At 43.0% G+C, this 11658-nt stretch overlaps 1 protein-coding gene across 3 annotated transcripts; it reads right to left on the reverse strand.

The window, feature by feature from the left end:
- Positions 1-774: 774 nt before the first annotated feature.
- On the reverse strand, positions 775-9436 carry LOC306786316 (neoverrucotoxin subunit beta-like). 3 transcript variants are annotated; one of them, XM_079281052.1, is made up of 6 exons: positions 9345-9436; positions 8664-8984; positions 7797-7856; positions 4148-4220; positions 1943-1989; positions 775-1846 (listed from the first exon to the last, which is right to left on the reverse strand). In XM_079281052.1, exons 2-6 carry the CDS (start codon positions 8935-8937, stop codon positions 1278-1280), a joined length of 1023 nt encoding a protein of 340 aa, XP_079137178.1. In that variant the 5' UTR covers positions 8938-8984; positions 9345-9436; the 3' UTR covers positions 775-1277. The 3 variants fall into 3 exon arrangements, with proteins under 3 accessions (XP_079137178.1, XP_079137180.1, XP_079137179.1); XM_079281054.1 differs by having other exon boundaries at positions 8664-8972; positions 9345-9430; XM_079281053.1 differs by having other exon boundaries at positions 8664-9421.
- Positions 9437-11658: the final 2222 nt, after the last annotated feature.

The raw sequence follows: 11658 nt of genomic DNA on the forward strand, positions 1-11658 counted from the left end.
AAATAAAACACAGGAAACACCACAATAAAAGCCTTAACGAAACAACTTCACACAGTAGTCTCAAAGAAACAGAACAAAGATGGAGTCAGATATTTACATGAATTAATTTATTCACATGTTGACAGAATTGTATTGTACAAACACATATGACACATGACGTGTTCCATGTTGACTGCTGCTGTTGTGGTTCCTCTCAGTCCTCATTGGTGGTCTCTGTTTAAAAAGGATCCTGTTCATCTGACCTGAACCTCAAGCAAACCTCACATTTCACTCTTTAACCTCGTAGTCAAGTGTTGAAGCTGTTTGTGTTTCTGAAGCTCAACTTTCATTCAGAACAATAAGAATAAAAGATGCAGCTCAGTGTATCAGTCACATATTCATCAAACAATCACCTGATTCTGGTTCAACATGTCACTGCTTTATATTTCACATCACATTCACATCAACTGGAATCACATTTCTACAAAGTCAATGGATTTGTACATTTGTCTAAAGTTACATGTTCGTGATGATCTATTTGCATAAATGTGTGGAACCTGATTTTATCTGCAACAATAGAATCGACTTGTTTTTACTGAGAGAATAAGATGTGAAGGTAAAGTAAAGCTCAACTCCATCACTGAGCTTTGAGCTGAATGAAGACATATTCATTACAAGGAATTAACGTCAAATACTGTTAAGGAGTGTGAATAGACGGCACTCTGCTGCATAAAAAAATCACCTTCAAAATAAAAGCACAGGATTTCTTTTTTTTTGTTATATATGCTATAAGTATATATATGCTATAAGCACTCACAGCGCCACCTGCTGGCGAAAGGAAATCATTTTGTGACAAACACCATCTGATTTACATGACTTTTACACTACGTGGTTGACACTTGATACAGAGCTACATGATGTATGTTTGTACATGTTCTGTAGCGCCAGGCAGCGGATACAGGAAGCATCGGACGATTTGCAAAATGTAATTTCCAGCATCAGGCGGTCCACGCAGGAAAAAGACCTCCCCGACGTGCGGGAGGCTGCGAGGGCCCGTTCGTCGCTGCTCGCAGCTTTAATTAATATTATGTTCATTCATCCAAAAGTCTACAACGGATCTTTAAGTTCAAGTAGTGAAACCTGAATATCCTGCATTCACAATGAAAGTAAAAGTACTAAAGTATTCATGTCTGAATTTCACAGAGGGATCAATAAAGGTTGATTGTTTTCTCCATTATAATATATAAAAGTGATTTATTTGTTAATTATATTTTGTTTTATTGGTCTGAATCTGATCATCAGCAGTGTGAGTTTTTACAGAGGAGGAGACTCTCCCTCCTACACAGAGACACTGAACCACCAAACCTGGACCAGAACCCAAAGCCAGGATACAGAGGTTGAGTGAATGTGGTGTTGAAGGTGTGGAGGTGGGTCAGTGTGTCAGAGGAGACTCTGTAGAAGGACAGAGAGCCAGCAGGCCAGTCCACATACACTGCTACTCTACCAGAGGAGGAGGAGGAGGTGGTGATGATGTCTGTTGTTGTCTTATTGTGACGGACAGAGCAACCTTCACCAGAGCAGTACAGACTCCAGGACTGATCATTATTTCCAAACCAACAGTCATCGCTGTTTCCTTTCCTGCTGATTCCTCTGTAACTCACTGATATATAAACGTCTCCTCCCCACTCGACCTCCCAGTAACAGCGACCAGTCAGAGGAGTTCTACACAGCAGCTGAGTACAGACATCAAACCTGTCTGGATGATCAGGATATGGCTGATACTCTCCCTCATAGGTCACCTTCCTGTTGTCAGACAGTTTGAGCCATCTGTGCATTGTGTTTGTGTCGATTGTGAGTTCACAGGCATCTGAAGGAGAGAAGGAGACATGAAACAGCATCAGTTCATCATCAAACACAGCTGATGGGTTTATTGGAGACTTCATGAATCAAAGTGAACACTCACACTTCCTCAGACCAGGTTTCAGCCTCTGATCTCCAGCAGGTTCAACCCTGGAGGAAGAAACAGAATCAGAATGAAGCTTCATCATCATCACTGATCTTCATCATATGTCAAACGTATCTGATAGAAACGCAACGAACCTCAACACAAACCAGACAAACTTGAGAAGTTTGTAAAATGTTCTATAAACCCCTTGACTCCATGTTTGTCAGCAGGGGCGTCATTAGGCCTATTTTAGGGGGGCTTCACCTGAGGTGGCTAACCAAGGTAGCAACAGACACCATAGCAGACAGGTAACGTACAAGCTACGGTGCTTTAGCTGAGACCGAGTGGATCTACAGCTCAACGAACACGTTCACAGGAGAACCTCTGGCTGGAACTGAACTGCACCGATGTTCTGAACAACCGCGTCATAAAACTCTCTGTAGTCAAAGAAAGGAGGATGGACTGTGTCTTTAAGTGAACAGCAGCTTTGGTAAGTGAAGCGCTTTTGTTCTACATCTGCAGTAGCATTACCACTGTGTTCATGTGTCTATGGTGTCGTTTCTGTGATCTGGTTCATATTGTTCCCTCTGATGTGAGTAATAGTTGAATGGCTCGTGCTCTTCAGTGTGCGGATGAATACGTGTGTTAGCGCTACAGTGTTGCTGGATTGATGTGTTGCTTTGTTGTCATGTAAAGATGTGTGACTGGTTCTTGCGAGTTTGTTCTTGTCATTGTGTTAATTCCGTTAATTCTGACTCTATGCATTGTCCGTTAATGACGCAGCATCCCGTCATGCTCGTGTTCATGTTTCGGTTTTCTTTAACAGAGCAGGAATGATGGTCTGGAGAGATGTGGATTGTGTGGTGATCACTTCAGCCTGTTTGAATCAGTATAGAACAGATAAACTCTGTGGGGAGAGTGCAGCTTGTGTGTTGCTGTTAGTTTTCCTGCTAAGCTAATTTAGTACTAAAAGTACTAATAACAAACACCAGTAACGTCGGAGCTTATCAATACTCCGGTCTTTTGTTGTAGTCCCCATCTCTTCCTTTAGCTCATGTAGAAACACTAAAGTCTCTCTCGAGCCAGTGTCCATTCTGTGCTGCTGTAGAAACATGGTGGCGTGAGACGGCGGACTAAGTTCAGGAAAACTCTACCATTCTTAGTGTCAGGTCATAATAAACACAGTTATGAATATTATATTCAGCCTCTGTCAATAAATACCCTACATTTCCTTTTAAAATCAGCATTCAGTTATATTTGAACACTCACTGAAGAACTACAAGTTGTGAAACAACATTGACATATTAACAACTTATGAAGTTAATATATTAAATGTCTTGGCTATCAGTTGTCTATTTCTTTCATGCTAATGCTAGCACCTCAGAGGAGAAGAGCAGAACAGAGTGGCGAGATATTGTACTCAAACGGTGACTAAGTCTAAATCTATTCATCATCACGGACAGACAGCAGACGTCTGCAGATCACTAAAATATGTTTTAAGAATCAACCAGCTTCACTCGGACCTCTATGAGACATCACAGAGAATCGTAGAGTGCTGAGGTTAAAAAGAAGCTCCACAAAACTCTCATGAACATCTGTCTCTTCAGCTGCTTTAGATGTTCCACCTTCTTCACCAGCTGAAGTCTCTAGATGCGTCTGTCTGCTGTTTGCTGCTGAGCAGCTCGTGTACGGTGAGTTTATCAGAGGTTGTGTGATTAAAACCAGCTGTTGCTGATGAGAGCAGTGAGAGTGCATCAGTAAAGCTGTAGTCATGTGACTCAGGTCCAGCACTCTCAGCCTAGAGGACGGGGAGCTGAGGACTGATGACAGAGCTCCACAGCTTCTCTCTGACAGATCACAGACACTCACCTGAAGGAGAGTTAGTGATGAAGACAAACACAAGATTGTTCTTTCTTCTTCTTCAATGTAAAATACAACATGAACAATCGAGGATTTGAGTCTTTTATTGTGTGTATCACTGGAACATAACCGTGATTAATGGATCCTAATCTCCAATAACCTTTAGTCTTAATTGAACAACAAAGTGACGTTTTTTTACCTTCAAAGCTGCATTAATCTGTGGAGTTGCAATGAAACTGAAGAAACAATTTACATGTTTTTCAATTGATCAACTTGTTTGTTAAATCTGTCAACAGAAGACTTTCATGAGCTGAACTCCTCTGCTCATGTGAAAGCTTTAAAGGCAGTTATCTGGGTACTTACAGAGCTTTGTTGGGGGCTTTGACCGCTGGCACCAGACTCAGGTTCTTCTGGTCCAACACGTCCAGATGTTCTCCTGATGACAGTAAGATGAAGATCAGAGCTGAACACTGAGCAGGAGACAGTTCATCTGTGGAGAGACGTCCTGAACTCAGGGACTGTTGGATCTGCTCCACTAGAGAACCATCATGCAGTTCATTCAGACAGTGGAACAGATTGCTGCTTTTCTCTGGAGACACATTCTCTCTGATCTTCTCCTTCATGTACTGAACTGTTCCCTGATTGGTCCGTGAGCTTCTTTTCTTTTTCAGTTCTCTTTCAAACTCAGCACGTCTTCACTAGATCTGATCAACCTGTCTTCACTAACAGGCCATGTACCACAGTCCTTCAGAGTAGCTGTAATCAAAGCACTTAAGAAGCCCGCTCTCCATCCAGAGGTGTAGAACTAGAGACCGATCTCTACCCTTCCCTTCCTCTCCAAGATCCTTGAGGAAGCAGTTGTGAATCAGTTGTGTGACTTTCTACGTAACAATAGTTTGTTTGAGGACTTTTAGTCATGATCTAGAGAGCATCATAGCACAGAGACAGCTCTGGTGAAATAACTCATGACCTTCTGATTGATCAGATAAAGGACTTGTCTCTGTTCTGGTCTTGTTAGACCTTAAAGCTACATTCAACACCATTGATCATTACATCCTGTTACAGAGACTAGAACCTATGATTGGCATTAAAGGAACCGTAGTAAACTGGTTTACGGTGGGCTAACTTTAGTAGCTAACGACTGAGCTTCCATGGTGCAGAGCTGTGCTTCTAATTCACTGAGCCTCGCCTCAAACACAGCAAACACACTACACTTATAACATGTAGCATTATACCTAAAGGAGGCAGAGGAATAGCTGAACATGTGACACACCGAGAGAGAAAGAGTGACGCCATCGCTAACTGCTAAGCTAAAGTACGGTAGCTAACGTTAGCAGTACTGGACAACATGTAAAGTCTTGATTTAGCGAGAAGTCACCAGAAGAGGTCACTGGCTGCTTGAAACCCACCAACACAAGCAACCGTCACCTCGCTGGCATTGCTCCTGCTGATATTAGACGGGAAGTTTCCAGCCGAGTCGAGAAAAACTAAATCTACTAGTGATGAACGCCATCTCCTCCATGGATGTCCCCGTCCGACCCAATGGCTAAAATCAAGAAGAAGCTTTCTCAGCCATGTTGATGGCCAGAAACCAGAATCCAACTCTGGAGGGAAAAGCTTGAGAATGACCATCCTCCAACTGTCATGGGACACCCCCACTGAAAACCTTCCCCCTGGCCCAGAAGCACCATGGGCTCAATGGAATACACTAAACCGCCTCAGGACGAGAACAGGACGATCAAAAGCTGCTCTGGTCAGATGGGACTACAAGACTGGCCCAACCACCTGTGACTGTGGAGAAGCAGACCACACTATGGAGCACTACCTCTACTACACAACCCTGAGACTCAAACGACTTTGCAGTGTTCAAATGCAAAGGACTGTGTAAAGAAATGGGAAACTGTCATATATCCATCACGCTTCAGTGAAACAAAAAGAAGAATTCACCAGAAGAGGGAGAGAGATTTGAGTGCTTCAGCAGAACTGACGAAAGTTTAAATGTAAAACAAATAATTAGCTTCTGTAATGAAGAATATGACACAATTAACTTGGTTAAGCTAAAGCAGCTAAAGTACGCTACCAGAAAAACAGATGCACTGTCAACCGGAAGTGAGAGAACACACCTACCGCAGCACGTCAGCACGTTCCAACCTAAAGATATAAATCCAAAATATCACCAACAAACCCACATGAGTTCACTCAGTCAGTGCAACCAATGACAACCGTGGCAACAACCTCCCATCACACAAAAAGTCCCATCCACTCAAAACAATACACAACATTGATAAAACAACTCCTCGACGACAGGCAAGCCTTCCTCAGGAGAAAGGGACATGTTTCAGGTGCTGTTCTTCAACCTCCCACCTCGCCAAAGACTGCAAGTCCTCTGTGAAGTGCTCTGAATGGGACAGCACCTTTCATGATGCAGCCATGCATCCTGGTCCATCAAGGCTCCTTCACCTTCACAAGAGAATGGTGGCGAGGGAGAAGATCATTTTAACGTGGCTGTTAGAACAAGCTGCACAGAAGTTTCTGGTCCAGGTCAGTGGACCTGCTCATGCTCAAAGATCTGCCCCTCAGAAATATACCCAAGGGTTTCAAGAGCTTGGCTGTCAAAGCCTTTGTAATTCTGGATGATGAGAGCTCATTAGCTGGACCAGAGCTCTTCAGACTGTTCAGACTGGAGCGCAAACCATTCTCATTCTACCTCAGAACTTTCTTTGGCATCGTAGAAACTTCTGGCAAGAAGACAGAAGGATTCCAGATTGAGTCACTGGACTACAGAGTTCTCACCTCTCGCTCACCACTAATTGAACAGTAATTAAACACCAAGCACCAGCCTAGTGCTTGGTGTTTGGACCCCAGAAGCTGAACTACTCCTGCTACTCAGAAGAGATGTCCTTCCAGCACGGATCGACCCGGGCTGGGTAGTAATAGGAGAGGTGTGCCTGAGTAATGTACATAAGCCGAGAGTCAACACGTTCAAGACCATCATGCTGGACAAAGATTGCCATTACATTTTTCTAAACCCTGAACGAGCTTCATGTACGTCAAGGAGACGCAGCAGTACTTTAACCGCCGGGCAAGGGAACTAAGAGGATGCTGGGACAGACGCAATTCAATCTAACTGAGCGTGACAACAACCTGGCTTCGCCAGTGACGACATCGTCTTCTTTGAGATAAAAGGACCCAAACGTCTACAGAGACCATCTTAACAGTTGGGTTAACTGTCATTTAAAGAACCACGCCAGTGCAGGTTGTCCAATGCTTTGAGTCTCTACGATGAGTCTTAAAACACAAACGTGAGACGCAGGAACAGTATGTAGCATTCATGGAGGAGATCTTTGCCAACGGACGTGAGGAAGTAGCACCACCACTGAGAGGAGATGAGGAGTGCTGGTATCTCCCAACATTTGGGTTCCAGCTCGCACAAAAACAAATCAGATCTTTGAATCAAGCTGCCGTGACTCTGGTGTCTCCCTCAATGCCTCTTTACAGGTCCTGACCTCAACAAATCCCTCCTGGTTGTCTCTTTAAAATTGTTTCTGTTTTTAATGACACAGGACCTCAACATCAACAAGGAAGTTGTTGAGTACCGCATGAATGTCGTTTTTTGGCAACGGGCCTTCTCCTGCTGTGGCTATCAACGGGCTGCAAAGAGCCATCAGAGAAGGTGCTCAGAAGCATGAGGCCGATACTTTAGAGTTTGTGGAAAGGCTCTTTGATGTTGACCATGGCTTGGTATCCGTATTATCTGAAGCTGTGGCAATCGACCTGTTCCGATGAACGCAGGAGTCACTCGCTAAGTCAAACCTCCACTTACAAAAGTTTGCTTCAAACTGTCATGGAGGCCCTCCCGCCTGAACATCTTGATGGTCATTTTCTGTTAGGGAACTGAATGTAATGCTTCTTTGGAGTCATGGTGTCTCTCACAGAGGGTATTTATGAAAACATTTAGCAGACTTTCTTCTCTCAGGGCTTCCATACTAACCAGAGAATACAGCAGCTTTACCTTCGCTCTGACAGGAGGATGTTCCTCTGTTCTCTGAAGTCTCTCCAACATCAGCATCCTCTGTGTGAGAGAAGTTACAGTATGTGTTATTTCATCACTTTGACTTATTACCTATTTCTGATCTTCAAGTTAACCCTGATTGGTAATTAGTGTTTCAGGTGTGAAACATGTGAAACATGAGTCTGTGTTATGTGCTGTAGGTTATATCGTTGTGTCTGGGATAGACGATTAGTTGGAGTGTAATCGCTGTGGGACATTGTCAACACAGCTGTAGCTCCACAAACTATTCTTCATTTCTAGCTACAATTATTCTTTCATTCAATTATTACACATGGTTCTAAAATGAAGTCCATCCAAACAACAGACCTTAGTCCTGCTCTGGGAGTGTCCCAGTTCAGCTCCACTCTCTCCTCACTCTTCTTGTCAGTCACTCCCTCCTCATCAGTCTAAACTCCCTTCACCTGTTCACTCACCTGCCTCTGATCAGTAATCAAGCCCCTCTATAGATTGCTGCCTCCCAGACACACATTTGCCAGATTGTTCTTCGGTTTTCAATGCCAGACTCTCCAGCACTCTCATCACTTTTTTCCTAAACTAAGTACTTTCTGTGTTACTGTATTCATGTAATGAGCAGAATTTGTACCATCGTATGAGGATACGTTGATCACAGTACATTAATATCAGAGTGTCTCAAACCAAGGAGTAAATAAAAGATGACTGAATCAGGTAGCATCAGCACAATCTGTCCAATTATAACGATACATCAGATGAGCCTTTCCTCATGATTAAGACCCTGTTCCATTACAGTACTGTGTTGCCCATTTGAACTCACTGCATGAAAGTACAAATGACTGAAGTGTGACTGACCGTCTGGTTCTGAGCTGGTGTTTGCCAGCCTCTGCAGCAGATCATTCCTGGGTATCTCCTGTAAAACCTTCCTGGTGACGTCTAGAGCTCCGTGACGTTCAAAGGTCTTCACCATCAGATCCACAGTGTCCCGCATAGTTGCATGATCCAGCTTTGACGCTTTGATAGCTGTGTAAGGTTCCATGAAGTCATGCTGCTGCAGATACCAGATGAAGTCCATATATTCATCTTCTTTTAACTCCTTCAGAGTCTTCAAAAGGATCACTGACGTCATCGTGGCTCCCTGCTAGCATCTGTCTGTTTCGTCACCTGAAGGAAAAACTGTGTTGGAACCACAGAAACAATGGAAAGTAAAGTATGCTCAGATGCTCAGCGCAATCAGCTGACGCGGGAATAAACAATGAAACAATGGCCCGTCAGTGTGTGGCTCTCCGTTACAAACAGGAAGACAAGTAACGAGAAAGGTACGGTCCGTTGTTTGACCGTAAAAAGGAAACGTTGAAGAAAAAGAACAAACAAAAAGAAGACGGGAAAAGTGAAAGACTCAAATTAAAACGCACAGGGAGCTGCTGCCGCTGGCACGGAACCGTCTTGCATCGATAACACATCCGGTTAACTGACGTCTAGTAGAAGTTAACTCTCAATCTTCACAAAGATATGAACCAATAAACACCTTGTTACCTGTTCAACTGGCGCTGAGAGGAGTTTTAACACATTTATACACTTTTTACGCCACGTTCAATACCGGAAGCTCTACTGCCGTTTGTGTGTTTCTGTCAAGTTACGCTGACCACCTGAGACCAGGTTCCTTTCAAAATAAAACACAGGAAATACCACAATAAAAGCCTTAACGAAACAACTTCACACAGCAGTCTCAAAGAAACAGAACAAAGATGGAGTCAGATATTTACATGAATTAATTTATTCACATGTTGACAGAATTATATTGTACAAACATGACACATGACGTGTTTCATGTTAACTGCTGTTGTTGTGGTTCCTCTCAGTTCTCATTGGTGGTCTCTGTTTAAAAAGGATCCTGTTCATCTGACCTGAACCTCAATCAAACCTCACATTTCACTCTTTAAGAGACTTGGGATGTTTTCTCTGTCTCATCAAGAGCGGCAGAGAGACCTGTTCCTGACCCCATCCTCACATCTGCAGCAGTACTTCCTCTTTTTGAACTGTCCCCAAGTTTACAATCACACAGTATGAACACCAGACCTTCCACTGCTTTCTGTCAACACACCCAGTATTGTAATCACATTACAGCTGTAGCTGTTAAATCACTTCATATCAACACACAATACATAAATGCATAAATTGACTGTTAATGATGCTTTTATTTGAATGATATATGCTGTATATATGTGATCTTTGGCCTGATCTTCTCAGTCCATTCTTTATTCTTTTAACTTTAAAGCAGCTCTTCTGGGATCTCAAACCTACTGTCATATCAAAATCTGAATTTATAGTAAGGAGAAGATGATTCACTACTTTAATGTGTGCAGTTTGGGTAGAGTGGCAGCCCTGAAGCAGAGGGGTTAACGATGATTCAAATGACATATATTATCATGTCAGCTTCTGCTGCACAGGAAACCACAACCAGCAGCTCCCTGCAGGCTTGTGCAGAGGTGTGGGAGCGCTTATCCGTGCTTTAGAGGTGACTACCGTGAAATAATCAGAATATAAAGGTTCTCTGATTGACTGCTTTGTTCTCAACGCTGCTCCATCTCTTCATTCAATCTCTAGCTCGTTCGACCACCAATGTACTCTCTCTCTCTCTGTTTCTCTGTCTCTCACTCACTCGTTGAGCTGGAGAGGAGGTGCCATCATTATTCTACTTACTACTTCCATTATATGAATCATTTCTGTCAGATGCTTCGCATGTGTTGTAACTCATTATATATACTACATGCTATATATTATACTACACACAGAGCTAAGATATGGAGTAGCAATGGAGGAAGTGCCCTGAGAATTATCTTTGTGTTCATTGACAGCGCTGTTATGAAGAACTACAGGATATGGTTTAACATGGAGACACCCTCGTCCACATTCCTGGAGTACTTCTGTTCTGAGTTTGTGTTGTGTGGTCTCGGCAGTTTAGTTCAATTGAAGTCAAATGTAAATACTGACTTATAAAATGGTATTTTAGACAAAAACGTTCCTGTGCATTAGAACACTTCATAAAATATGGTCTTCAACCCTGTGGAGCCATAATAAAGACAAAACCAGATTTGATTTGATAATATCACACTGATTTAGTGCAGTAATCCTGTGAGGTTGTCAGAGAACAGTGCTGCTCCTCATCTTCTTCACCACTGCTGATTGTACTGTAAAGACTGAAGGACAAACAGGCATTAGAGTTGTTCTCTCCTAAAACATGTGACTGTGCTCCAACACAATGGAGAGGAGGATGAGAGGCTGAAGACAGTGAAGGTGCAGATACTTACGGAGTATCTGTTGGGTATCTTGGCACTGTGATGGACAGGTGTCTGCAGGTTGCCCTTACAGTGGGGACACTGGCTACCAGCTGGGAACAACAAGTGAAAAACTTGATGCACGCTTCAAAGTACCTTACGTTAAAGCTGCACTAACCAATCATTGTGTGTTAACAATGCATCAAATGACCGACTCGGTGACCGTTAGCTCTACAGACGTCCAGAAAGTGTACAATATGTCGCCATTTCCTCCGGGACCGAGTTCGTGCAAGGCGTACACTATAAAACGCAGATCGGCAGAGATCTTTTCCAGACGTGGTTTGTGTGCGAGTAATTGCAGAATTGCGGCAGTGTATGGTTGATTGCGTGCAGCGTAATGTCTCAGGGAGACATCAATTATTGTTTCAATGTATGTTTTAAATCTCCTTTACTTTTTACGACTGAATTTTATTTCTTACACTGTTTCTTTAATTGTTTTTAAATCTCCTTTTCTTTTGCCTTATGTTTTGATGCTTTTAATGGTTTTATGTGAAGCACTTTGAATTACCTTG

Source organism: Melanostigma gelatinosum (assembly GCF_949748355.1).
Source record: "Melanostigma gelatinosum genome assembly, chromosome: 13".
Lineage (NCBI taxonomy): Eukaryota > Metazoa > Chordata > Actinopteri > Perciformes > Zoarcidae > Melanostigma > Melanostigma gelatinosum.

Excerpts from the sequence above, each read along its gene's own strand:
- LOC306786316 (XM_079281052.1), bottom strand. The coding sequence starts at position 8,937 with ATGACGTCAGTGATCCTTTTGAAGACTCTGAAGGAGTTAAAAGAAGAT. Across the intron at positions 1,990-4,147 it reads AAAGCCCCCAACAAAGCTCT|GGTTGAACCTGCTGGAGATC; the intron begins GTAAGTACCCAG and ends TTCTTCCTCCAG. Across the intron at positions 1,847-1,942 it reads GAAACCTGGTCTGAGGAAGT|ATGCCTGTGAACTCACAATC; the intron begins GTGAGTGTTCAC and ends TCTCTCCTTCAG.